This window comes from Asterias rubens, chromosome 7, assembly GCF_902459465.1.
Source record: "Asterias rubens chromosome 7, eAstRub1.3, whole genome shotgun sequence".
Lineage (NCBI taxonomy): Eukaryota > Metazoa > Echinodermata > Asteroidea > Forcipulatida > Asteriidae > Asterias > Asterias rubens.
In genome coordinates, this window is record NC_047068.1 from 4,871,926 (window position 1) to 4,885,704 (window position 13,779).

At 35.9% G+C, this 13,779-nt stretch overlaps 1 protein-coding gene across 2 annotated transcripts in view; it reads left to right on the forward strand.

The window, feature by feature from the left end:
• The window catches only part of LOC117292273 (delphilin-like), a 38,760-nt gene extending 25,364 nt beyond the window's left edge, over positions 1-13,396 (forward strand). For both annotated transcript variants that reach the window (XM_033774271.1, XM_033774270.1), the window contains exons 13-25: positions 2,199-2,258; positions 3,335-3,586; positions 4,805-5,355; positions 6,060-6,144; positions 6,598-6,660; positions 6,964-7,091; positions 7,929-7,997; positions 9,687-9,842; positions 10,034-10,120; positions 10,988-11,170; positions 11,431-11,511; positions 12,160-12,324; positions 12,520-13,396. In XM_033774271.1, the coding sequence (XP_033630162.1) occupies positions 2,199-2,258; positions 3,335-3,586; positions 4,805-5,355; positions 6,060-6,144; positions 6,598-6,660; positions 6,964-7,091; positions 7,929-7,997; positions 9,687-9,842; positions 10,034-10,120; positions 10,988-11,170; positions 11,431-11,511; positions 12,160-12,324; positions 12,520-12,573 (1,934 nt within the window). In that variant the 3' untranslated portion in view covers positions 12,574-13,396. The remainder of the gene's footprint in view (positions 1-2,198; positions 2,259-3,334; positions 3,587-4,804; positions 5,356-6,059; positions 6,145-6,597; positions 6,661-6,963; positions 7,092-7,928; positions 7,998-9,686; positions 9,843-10,033; positions 10,121-10,987; positions 11,171-11,430; positions 11,512-12,159; positions 12,325-12,519) is intronic.
• Positions 13,397-13,779: the final 383 nt, after the last annotated feature.

Below are 13,779 nucleotides of genomic sequence, written 5' to 3' on the forward strand. Positions count from 1 at the left end.
AGCCACCCAGCCCAAAACTCTGTAGCATATAGAGAGGTAGATGGTTTGCATAAGACATCACACTTTTTCAATACGGTCTTTTCTTTAACTTTGTTAATGGTGGAGTATTGGTTGTTTTGGGGTAATTTTCTCTTCTTTTCTTCTCTCAAGAGAGAATATTATTGTTCATCATACATTCTTCATAGCATTTCGGTCATTAATTTTATATCAAGATCAAATATTCACTTCTTTGTCCCGTAATCTTTAAAGGCAGTGGACACTATTGGTAGTTACTCAAAATAATTATTAGCATAAAACCTTACTTGGTAACGAGTAATGGGGAGAGGTTGATGGTATAAAACATGCTGAGAAACGGCTCCCTCTGAAGTGACGTAGGTTTCGAGAAAGAAGTAATTGTCCAAGAATTTGATTTTGAGTCCTCAAGTTTAGAATTTGAGGTCTCGAAATCAAGCATCTGAAAGCACACAACTTCGTGTGACAAGGGTGTTTTTTCTTTCATTATTATCTCGCAACTTCGACGACCGATTGAGCTCAAATTTTCACAGGTTGGTTATTTTATGTATATGTTGAGATACACTAAGTGAGAAGACTGGTCTTTGACAATTACCAATAGTGTCCACTGTCTTTAACGATAAATTAACCCAAATAGTATTAACAAATCGTGTACAAAATTGTTTGCCAGGTTTTGACTGAGTTTGATAGATTTAAGTTAAGTCTGGTGTGTCAGTGTTCAACATCACTGGAACGATCTGAGTGTAGAAGATTTGTTAAATACCATTGGATGATTGATTCTGATTACCATCAGTGTGCTGATTTTATTTCCTGTCAAGAAGGAAGGTTTTCTTTACTCTGGCATTCACTCTATTAGGTCGTAGTTTTCTGTACTTGTACTGAAATGGTGATATTGTCTGCTAGATGTTTAATGCAAACCATCTTTGTGTCTCAAAGAACTAGTTCAGTTTGATAGTGACTATTAGTCAACTCAAGTTGATGATTACAGTAATGTTATGTCTAGTCTCTTTGATTCAAGATATTATACAGCATTGGTAATAGTGTCCAAACACTGCAATGTGAGGCTAACATAATCTGGTTATAAATAACAGTAAGGTAAAGAACTAGTGGGACCTGCTACATTTACAATAACAGTAAGGTAAAGAACTAGTGGGACCTGCTACATTTACAATAACAGTAAGGTAAAGAACTAGTGGGACCTGCTACATTTACAATAACAGTAAGGTAAAGAACTAGTGGGACCTGCTACATTTACAATAACAGTAAGGTAAAGAACTAGTGGGACCTGCTACATTTACAATAACAGTAAGGTAAAGAACTAGTGGGACCTGCTACATTTACAATAACAGTAAGGTAAAGAACTAGTGGGACCTGCTACATTTAAAATAACAGTAAGGTAAAGAACTAGTGGGACCTGCTACATTTACAATAACAGTAAGGTAAAGAACTAGTGGGACCTGCTACATTTAAAATAACAGTAAGGTAAAGAACTAGTGGGACCTGCTACATTTACAATAACAGTAAGGTAAAGAACTAGTGGGACCTGCTACATTTAAAATAACAGTAAGGTAAAGAACTAGTGGGACCTGCTACATTTACAATAACAGTAAGGTAAAGAACTAGTGGGACCTGCTACATTTACAATAACAGTAAGGTAAAGAACTAGTGGGACCTGCTACATTTACAATAACAGTAAGGTAAAGAACTAGTGGGACCTGCTACATTTTCAATAACAGTAAGGTATAGAACTAGTGGGACCTGCTACATTTACAATAACAGTAAGGTAAAGAACTAGTGGGACCTGCTACATTTTCAATAACAGTAAGGTATAGAACTAGTGGGACCTGCTGCATTTACAATAACAGTAAGGTAAAGAACTAGTGGGACCTGCTACATTTATATTACCGTAATTGTGCTGAATTCTTTTAAACTGTCTGATGAAGACATCTGTGAAAATTTGAGTCAAGAACCATGGTGTTCAAAGACCCATAGTTTTGAGCACAAAATTATACATGAGCACAGTCGAGCGTTTAACAATGGCTTGAGACACACTGAAACAAAACATAGCCAAAATTAGAAATACAAAATAATTGACTGAATTAGCTCTGAGAGCACAGTTCCCAACATGCATGACTTCACCCATAATGCTTTGCCTTCCTTTGTTCATTTCTTTTTGTTTGAATTAGCGACATCAGAGGGACAATCCAAGGTTCTTCATGGCATGTATTTGCCAGGATTCAGTGAAGGTAAAATACTTATCAGTCCTTCCAAGAAACTAATCCTCATGTATTAAAGCCATTATACACTTTCGGCACAGAAAAAAAAAAAAGAGTTCACAGATTTACAAATAACTTACAGGGTTTACAGAAGGTAATGGTGAAAGACTTCTCTTGAAATATTATTCCATGAAATGCTTTACTTTTTGAGAAAACATTAAAACAATTGTCAATTCTCGTTGTCGAGAATTACGGATTTATTTTAAACACATGTCATGACACGGCGAAACGTGCGGAAACAAGGGTGGGTTTTCCCCGTTATTTTCTCCCGACTCCGATGACCGATTGAGCCTTAATTTTCACAGGTTTGTTATTTTTTATATCAGTTGTGATACACGAAGTGTGGGCCTTTGGACAATACTGTTTACCGAAAGTGTCTAATGGCTTTAACTCGATTGACAGTTGGTTTGTGCCTGTAAAAGACAATGCACAATTACAACACAGAAACTTTTGTGAAACTCAGTTTATTAACACCAAGAATGGTTCAAGACTACTTGGGTGTTTATAAGGAAAATGTTTTGGTTTGTGTAAACTCCAATGTTTCTTGAAAAAGATTCATAGATAGTCATCACTCCAGATCTTGCTTATTCTCAAAATGTAAAACTTCAAGTCTTGTATGCTCTTGTTTTGAGCAAATTTGCACACTTCAGTTCTTTTCAGCTAATTCAAAGCATTACTTTTAAAGAACATTTTGTTTGCCCTGCTGTGCTTTGAATCCTTTGTACAAGATGCATGCTGTTTTTCTTTTGCATGTTTTCATTTATTTATTCCATTGAAGAATTGTCAAATGTGAATCAACTTGCCATTTTCAATACTCAAACTCTAACGATGCTAATGATGCAACTGGAAACATTTGTCAAATGGTATCATCAACAGTTAAGAATAAGAATCCGATACAGTATATGTTTAATCTTATTGTTCTTTGACTTTGCATGGACACAAACAGTAACTTTATAGTTTTCTTGCATGTATTTCATGGACCATCTTCCCTCCTTTTCCATCCATCTCCACCTCCCATCCCTCTTGCATGAATCCTCTCACTATAGATGAGAATGAAGAGACAGATTTGACTGACTATCCCTCAGTGAGTGAGGTTTCTTATTCTCATCGCCACCATCGTCATCCTCATCATCATAAACCACCTCTACATCCCAAAGAACCCTCACCCAAGCCAAAACCTCGTCATTCCAAGTATTCTCCGAATGTTGGGTCTGAGGCTGGCCCGTCTGCTCGTCGCCCTAGTCATGATAGAAGAAAACGAGGCAGTATTTATACCGTAAATCCTGAGCAGCTTCAAGGTAATATTATTGTACGAGACGTACACATCAAATGCCCTGAAGTTTGGGGGCTTTAGTACACATCAAATGCCCTGAAGTTTGGGGGCTTTAGTAAAAATCAAATGCCCCAAAGTTTGTGAGCTTTAATACAAATCAAATGCCCTGTTTATGGAATGTAGTATATTATGGGAAAACTTCATTATAAAAGTTAGCTATGGTTTCATATCTGAATTGACAGGATTTTCTTAAGTAGGTTTTGAAACTTTGCATGGTGGAAATATGATATACAAAGGTTTACGGTAACACCATGTAATGACTATCTCTAATGAGTTGGGGTGGTTCTGAAAAGAACCGTTGGTTTCAACTCGACGTTTTGATCAGTATGCTCTGATCGTCTTCTGGAGAAAGGATTTTCTTTACCCTTGTTATTTTATGCATGTAATGATGAATATATATCTTGAGCAATATTGCATGATTTATATTGATAGTGCACGATTGTCTTGAAAAGCATGTCAGTTTATTTGTGTTATGTAACCAACATTTCAATCCTAGCTAATGCTTCACTAGCTGATACTTAACTTTTTATTTATTAATTGTGAAATGTAGATGAGCTACAGTTAAATTTATTTCTCACCTGCAGTGATGATGATCAAGCGGACAAAGGTATCATTTTTTGATGTGGTTTTTATTCATTTGTAAAAACATTGTTGTAAAATGGGCCATAATAGAACCTTGACATCCTGACCAGGGTCCCTTGATATCCTGAGAAGGGACCCTTGATATCCTGACCAGGGTCCCTTGATATCCTGAGAAGGGACCCTTGATATCCTGACCAGGGTCCCTTGATATCCTGACCAGGGTCCCTTGATATCATGACAAGGGACCCTTGATATCCTGACCAGGGTCCCTTGATATCCTGACCAGGGTCCCTTGATAGCTTGACCAGGGTTCCTTGATATCCTGACCAGGGTCCCTTGATATCCTGACCAGGGTCCCTTGATATCCTGACCAGGGTCCCTTGATATCCTGACCAGGGTCCCTTGATATCCTGACCAGGGTTCCTTGATATCCTGACCAGGGTCCCTTGATATCCTGACCAGGGTCCCTTGATAGCTTGACCAGGGTTCCTTGATATCCTGACCAGGGTCCCTTGATATCCTGACCTGGGTCCCTTGATAATCTCATTGTGAGAAGTGAGCACTGGATAATATTGTTGTGTACACATTGTTCTATTGACAGTGGTGACAAGCATGCTGTCAGATGAAGATTCCGTCTCAATTCAAAGTTCTTCCAGACGTCAGCCACATCACTCCTCTCCTGATCATCCAGGATTTAACGCTAATAACAACACATCCCTCCTGAATGGTCGAATGGTTCAACACTTCCCTGGTCCTTCATCTATTACAGTTCCTCCTGATGCAAGATCTGGGTATGCATCATCTGTAGAAGGAGGAGATCATTTAAGACGTGGTCAAAGACCTGTTACTTCAACCCCTCATAATGGACGCCCTGTCTCCCCACCTGCTAGTTTTATCTCTCATGCCAGTAGCCGCTACTCGCTATCATCTCATCATTCAAGCTCACGAGCTTCTGTCTTGATGAATGGATCACCTCCACAGAGACCCACTGCCCCACCACCCCCTCCTCCCCCTCCCCCACCTCCCCCTCCAGCTCCACCCACTCCTGAAATCAATAATAATAACGGACAGAACTGGCCAGCTGGAAAGATGACAGTCAAGAGATTAAACTGGGAGAAATTACCTGATACTGAGAACACTGTCTGGAGTGGGGTGAGTTTCATAACTTCTAACAATTGTTTTTGTTACAGTTGTGAGTCTGAATCATAATCAGACCATTGGAAATCAACATTTGATCATCAACCCACACCTACTTGAACATACTGCATCCCTGAGGGAGATGAAAGCCCCCTTAACAGTGGAGTATTTTTGCCCTATTACAAAATCTTGAGAGATGATGGCCCCTTAACAATGGAGTATTTTACCCTATTACAAAATCTTGAGAGATGATGGCCCCTTAACAGTTGAGTATTTTTGCCCTATTACAAAATCTTGAGAGATGATGGCCCCTTAACAATGGAGTATTTTACCCTATTACAAAATCTTGAGAGATGATGGCCCCTTAACAGTGGAGTATTTTACCCTATTACAAAATCTTGAGAGATGATGGCCCCTTAACAATGGAGTATTTTACCCTATTACAAAATCTTGAGAGATGATGGCCCCTTAACAATGGAGTATTTTGCCCTATTACAAAATCTTGAGAGATGAATGGCCCCATACAATCCAGTATTTTTTTTCCCTTTACAAAATCCTGTGTCCTCCAAAGGAACTTGTTAATGAAAATCAATTCAACATAACATACACTTAATCAAACAGCTTTGCTTATCACCAGATAGCTCTAATAAACAAAGTTGACATTCATGATGTATTTTTTGCCATTTAAACTTGTTCATTGTTTGTTTACTTTGTTTCAGATCAGTGAAACTGAAGACTATCTCGCTGATGTTATTCAGCATCTAGAACTGGAAGAAAAATTCAGTGTCAAAAACAAAAAGAAAGGTAAATTTTGTATCACCTCCTGCCATACTCATTAAAACTATGAGATGTTACAACCATTAATTAGAACAGCTATTGTTTTCATCAAGAATTGATTTTTTTAGGATCATTCTTTGTTCATCCCAAAACCTTACATTTTCTGGGTTGCAAATGTCATTAGCATTACAAGATGTTCTTGGAGTTCATTAGTTAACTTAGTCTCTGAAACAACGTGACCGTCATGTATCAAGTTATACTAAATCAAAGATAATTGCTTAAGAGCTTTATCACTTCATAACTCCTGAACCAAAACAGATCAATGTCTGATCTTTCATTTATCATGTCATACACAGACATAACCCCATTTGTACATTTCTTGAGTAGTCACAGCATGCCTCTGTTCAAAATACTGATCTCCAAAAAGTCTTGACAATAGTTACTTATGTGTCTTGTTTTTGTAATTGATTTATTAAACAGTTTCCCCCAAAGAGAAGAAGCCTCAGATTGCTGTGATCAACCATAAGAAAGCTCATAATACAGGTAATGTCGTTTAGTTCCTTATGGCATCCATTTTACTTGGTCATCTTCAACTGCCCATTGCTTGATAATCCTATTGTGTTTAATTCTTTATGGCAGCCATTTTACTTGGTCATCCTCGACTGCCCATTGCTTGATAATCCTATTGTGTTTAATTCCTTATGGCAGCCATTTTACTTAGTCATCTTCGACTGCTCATTGCTTGATAATCCTATTGTGTTTAATTCTTTATGGCAGCCATTTTACCTGGTCATCTTCGACTGCCCATTGCTTGATAATCCTATTGTGTTTAATTCTTTATGGCAGCCATTTTACTTGGTCATCTTCGACTGCCTATTGCTGAAATCAGAGCTGAGATTCTAGCGATGAGTACAGAGAAGTTTTCCCAGTCCCATTTGGAGCAGATGGCTCTCTATGCTCCAGACGACCATGAGGTAGGTTTCTTCTGAATTATGAACTGCTCTATGCGTTTCATTTATTGTTTTGGAAAGGCAAGTGTCATTGCTGTCAGTGTCAGGCACTAATTAAATAGAAGTCTTAAAATGTCTTACAAGTGTGTGACTTGGTGAGGTGCTTCTGGGTTATGATACTGATACCAATAATAGTATATAGATTTATTGAGCACCTCTCACTCATCCCACCTAGAGAAGCTTTAAATACAACATTAAAACTTTCTAATTAAATAGAAGTCTTAAAATGTCTTACAAGTGTGTGACTTGGTGAGGTGCTTATGGGTTATGATACTGATACCAATAATAGTATATAGATTTATTGAGCACCTCTCACTCATCCCACCTAGAGAAGCTTTAAATACAACATTAAAACTTTCTAATTAAATAGAAGTCTTAAAATGTCTTACAAGTGTGTGACTTGGTGAGGTGCTTATGGGTTATGATACTGATACCAATAATAGTATATAGATTTATTGAGCACCTCTCACTCATCCCACCTAGAGAAGCTTTAAATACAACATTAAAACTTTCTAATTAAATAGAAGTCTTAAAATGTCTTACAAGTGTGTGACTTGGTGAGGTGCTTCTGGGTTATGATACTGATACCAATAATAGTATATAGATTTATTGAGCACCTCTCACTCATCCCACCTAGAGAAGCTTTAAATACAACATTAAAACTTTCTTATTAATACAACATTTAAAAAGACTAGCATAGCACTGAAACAAACAGTCAGTGAGTTGTAATTGGATTTTGAAACCATGATGATTGTTAACCTATTTTGATTGTTAACCTATTTTGATTGATTGTTTTTCCAGATTGAGAAGCTGAAACACTACAGTAACAAGGTTTCTCAGCTGACTCTGCCAGACAAGTTTGCATACGAGGTCAGTCAGTATTTAGATAATAAGAAAAGATAGCCATTCAAGTCTTAAGATATTGTGAGAACCAATCGTTAGTCTAATAACAGTTATTGGGTTCATGTCATTGTGTGATAGATGTATTCAGTTATGTCTTAAATTTGCTGATGAATTAATTACGAATTCAAAACTTTCTCACTTAATTCCACCTTTAATAATCTTATAAATCAAAGGAATCTTCGTTCATCAACATGTAGGTCAGTTCTTCAAGTAAGGTGTAGAACTAAAAGATTCAAACAGAGTGCAATACCAAATAAAATTAACCAATTCTAGCTACTATTCCGGCCAAAATGCTTGGGCCGAGTGACACTTTAACAAGGTGTGTGGGCACAACAAGATATGGCCGGGATCAAACTATCTAGTTGTCTTATTGAAAATATAAAAGATTTTAAGGATCCTATCGGATGAACAATGAGTCCATAGGGCAGGATTAATCATAAATAATAATAAGACTTGTAATGCGCACATATCCACCCTGCTTGGTGTTCAAGGCGCATGATTGTGTATTATGCATTATGTGCTAGTTATAAGATGACCTTCATACCAGAATTAAGTGTATTATGCATTATGTGCTAGATATAAGATGACCTTCATACCAGAATTACTTTTTACTTTTGTTCAAGGCGCATGATTGTGTATTATGCATTATGTGCTAGTTATAAGATGACCTTCATACCAGAATTACTTTTTACTTTTGTTCAAGGCGCATGATTGTGTATTATGCATTTTGTGCTAGTTATAAGATGACCTTCATACCAGAATTACTTTTTACTTTTGTTCAAGGCGCATGATTGTGTATTATGCATTATGTGCTAGTTATAAGATGACCTTCATACCAGAATTACTTTTTACTTTTGTTCAAGGCGCATGATTGTGTATTATGCATTATGTGCTAGTTATAAGATGACCTTCATACCAGAATTACTTTTTACTTTTGTTCAAGGCGCATGATTGTGTATTATGCATTTTTTGCTAGTTATAAGATGACCTTCATACCAGAATTACTTTTTACTTTTGTTCAAGGCGCATGATTGTGTATTATGCATTATGTGCTAGTTATAAGATGACCTTCATACCAGAATTACTTTTTACTTTTGTTCAAGGCGCATGATTGTGTATTATGCATTTTGTGCTAGTTATAAGATGACCTTCATACCAGAATTACTTTTTACTTTTGTTCAAGGCGCATGATTGTGTATTATGCATTATGTGCTAGTTATAAGATGACCTTCATACCAGAATTAAGTGTATTATGCATTATGTGCTAGTTATAAGATGACCTTCATACCAGAATTAAGTGTATTATGCATTATGTGCTAGTTATAAGATGACCTTCATACCAGAATTACTTTTTACTCCACTTCATGTCATGTCTTTCCCTTTGATCATTCTTAATGTCTCTTTCTCCAATTTTGACAAGTGTGTTCAGTCTAGTGTCTTTTAAAGTATATTTCCTTAATTGCTTTGTTTTGTTTAAGTTCGTTGTTGTAATTTTCTTATGAGTTTTTCATTGAATTAATGTTATTCAATGTAATTTTGTTTGTATCTTGTTGTTTGGGCAAGTGGTACATGACTGGGTAATTTTTAGCATTCCTTGAATAAAAACAACTCAATGTTTAAATATTCTTTGTTATTATTTTGCATAATTTTTGCCAGATGAGCCAGTTGCCAGGTTACAAGCTGCGTATTGAGAGCTTGTTATTTAAGTCTAGTTTTGATGAGAAAATGGAAGAGGTTTCTAAGTTGCTGAAGGTGATAGAGAAATCTGCGGTGGAGCTTCGAGCGAGCCAGAAACTCGCTAAAGTCCTTGAGGTTAGTCACAATGTATTCAATTTTGAATTGAATACAAGATTTATATCATGTATGACATGTAATTATCTCTTAGGAATTGTGTTGATACTAGAAAATAGAAGGAAAACAATTTTCTTTTCATAGACTACAAATCTTTTTTTCTCTGTCATGAAAAGGTTTTATGAAATCGTTCTTTCCAATCTATTTTTCAGTTGGTGTTAGCGATGGGAAACTACATGAATAAAGGAAACCAGAGAGTGGCAGGAGCAACAGGATTTAAAATCACATTCCTGACTGAGGTAAGATAAAGCATAGAGCAAGGAACAGAAGGAGTTACAACTAGTCGTGTTCAAAGGTTCCACGTGTGTTACCACGGTCACAAACGATTAGCGCTAATCGGCAGAAACATCTGCGGGCGCATTTGCTAGTATAAAGAACTAGATATTATATGTCTGTGGTTACGTCACAGAAATTGCATTGCGCTCAAGCGTCCTTCTCAACCAAATGGCAGACGGAAAGAATGATTTTAGCTAAGATAACGACATTTCAATGATTTTATCAGAAGAAAATGTGTAAGGGAATTACCTCTTTTTAATGTTCTTATAAAACAAACACAAAATCAGTTGAATAATTACGGCTCTCTCAGTTTTCTTTACCAAAAAATATCCCACCCCAAATTGTCCATTTTGTATTCCCTTTTTTCAGTTTGTGTCTAATTGTGTCTACCGTTCAAGTGCATATCCCCCGATAGGAAAAACGTTTGCAAACAATCTCAATTCGTTTTCAACGGCCGTAGACCACCGACATTCTTTTTATGATAAAAAAAAATCAATATTACATATATCATTATTTTTCCGATCAGCAAAACCTAACAAGTGTCACAACTCATCACAGGAAAGGCCGATTTATTTGCTTCAAAATTCAGTAGAAAACTCAAAATTGACAGTTTCTAATGTAGCACTGTGCGCATGCAACGTGGCTAACATCGTCTACTGCGCACGCGTTGAACTTGTGTGTTGCTACTGTACCACTTCAAAAATTATCTGCTGTTGAAATATTATATGTTTTCTGCAATCCATATACTTTTGATTGAATTAAAACAATCTTGTGAAGCAATGTAATGCCAACCCATTAATGTTTCTTTTTTTCTCTACTTGTCATTATAGTTAGATACAACCAAAACAGCAGACAATAAGTCTACATTCCTTCATGTTGTTGCTAAGGCAGTATATGCTAATGTTCCAGAGGTCATAACCTTTGGAGATGAGATCCCTATGGTACCTAAGGCTTGTAAAGTGTCTCTTAGAATGGTTAATGATGAACTTCAAGAAATGAAGAATAAGCTAGAGGTAAGTTTAACTCAAATGTTTATTTCAATTTATTTATACTTTCAACCTCCTGGTAGTTCTAAATGGTGTTTACTTCTATCAACATTTTAAGAAGAGATTCTTACATGCAAGAATATCAAACAATTAGTATTTACTTCAACATTTACAAAAATAGTTCATGTAGATGCTTATCACCATGCAGTATTTAACTTTAAAATCAATACATGATATGGGATTGTCTGACACAAGTTGATAATTAATCTTACTCTATTTGACTACAGGACTTAATAGATCAGAGTGAGCAGCTTGAACCAAGAGAAGATGAAGATCTACCTGAGGATAAATTCACTCAAGTTATGAATGTATCCTTTAAAGCAAACATTATGACCACGACCCACATCCTCACATGCCTGGTAGAAAGACTCTCGACTGAACCCTATACTATCTTGCAAAAAAAATTGAGAGGTTATGCAATCTGATTGGTTAAAAACTTGTCATGTGGGAATGTATTATCATGTGATATAAAGACCGGCTCTGTGTGAACTAGTGAGTAAACAAAGCATGCTGTGTACAAGCGTTGTATGCACTGTGGTTTTTATGCGTGAACTTTCAAATAGTTGATTTCTTTGTACGTTTTTTTCTTCTTTTTTCTGCCTGCACAGGCCATACCAAACGTTTGAGTGAAAGTTTTAAACAAGTAACAGAACAAACTTGTGATATAATGAATATTATTTTATTTAGGTTAGTCAGGTGCTCCTTTTAAAAATGTGTCTCTGATTCATCTTGTCAACCCAGACACACATCAAGTAGTTCACTAAATACATCTCCATTGTGTGGAATCAAATAAAAAAAAAATAGAAGAACTCTGGAGAGTCGATCTTGTGCTAAGCATTCGGTTGGCCTTTGCAGTTTCAAGTCCATGCAGATTTTAAGAACATAAAACTTTAAAGGTTTTATTGTAGGGATAAACTTTTTTAAAGATATTGTACCTTAACTTTTGGCTATGACAGAGTTTTAGTTGTGAAGCGAGAGATCGTCTTGCAGTTACTGAGAATCTTCACAGTAAAGCTTATGAGGCTTTCAATAAAACAGCACAATATTTTGGCGAGGATCCTGAAAGGACAGAAAGTGATTCTTTTTTTGGAATCTTCTCAGTGTTTACCACCAAATTTGCGGTGAGTTTGTCTTTCATTTTCTGTATTACATTAAATGTCATGATTGCCATATATGTACATGAAATATAACAAAGCTAATGTAAACATGACATAAATTAGCAACAAAATGTGGTGACAGCTTCACCTGAATTATATCTCAAGCATGTTTGAACACTCTAATTACTTTCTCATTTTCTTTTGAATTTAATTTTGCAGAAAGCACACGGTGAAAACTTGCAAAAAATTGCAAAATCTCCCCGAGATGTTTAGAGAAGAAGGTTGCAAGCGACATCACCAGTCAAGGGTTCATCTGATCTCTGTATTTCATGAACACACTTTCCTCATGTAGAGTGGGATGATTATTGTACAGCTTAGTAAATCCATATATCTTAAATGCTTCAATGGGTTTAGTGATATCTTAAATGCTTCAATGGGTTTAGTGATGACAAGTCATGACTAGGGTCAGAGTGCAAAGTGTCTGAACTCAAAGTAAATGAATAATGAGTAACAAAACTGGTGTTTATCAAATGTTAATATTATAAATATTAATTAAATGATTTCCAAAAGACCAATCTGCGTTTATCTGCAGCAAGTTTGACATACTGGTTTGTGGTTTAGTTTGTTGTTGATGATTAGATGCAAGGCTAAGGAAATTTACAATGTAAAATGGATGACCTGTAATTGCTAAATCTGTGAAGTAAAGTTTGTTTATCCAGGTGTCTTGCCCTTTGTGTTTGGCTACATATGTCAATATGCCATGTTAAATGCATTTATAACACATGCATTGTTTTGAAAAGTTGAGTGTTTAACCCATTTTAAATTATGTGTAAATTTGTACAGCCATTTTTGTAAAATCTATTGTAATGATCGTGTGTTTGTGTGTTAATGTAGCATAGATATATTTGCAAAACATTTGCTGCAGGTTTGCTTTTATTCTGCTAGTGTCCACGATTTTAACCATTTAAAGGTTTAAGCTAATATGCTTGGAATAGGTTTTCCATACCAATTGAACTAAAATCTGTTCTAGAATTGCAAGGGTTGTGGGTTGGAATCCCACTCGAGTAATATGCCTGTGATATTTGTTTTCACAGGACTCGGGAAAATACCAAGTATACAGTGTTAAAGCCATTGGACACTTTCTGAACAGAATAAAAATTAAAAGTTCACAGATTTACAAATAACTTACAGGGTTTATAGAAGGTAATTGGTGAAAGACTTCCCTTGAAATATTATTCCATGGAATGCTTTACTTTTTGAGAACATTAAAAAAACAACTCTCAATATTGAGAATAACGGATTTATTTTAAATACATGTCATGACCTGGCAAAACGTGCAGAAACAAACAAATAAATAATATTATTTATCCCGATGCAAATTTAATGTCCAATATAAACTCTGCTCATTTTATCACCCAGCTATACAAAAACTGAATAATCAGGGAGAAAATATCACCTGTCAAAAAATGAAAACAATAA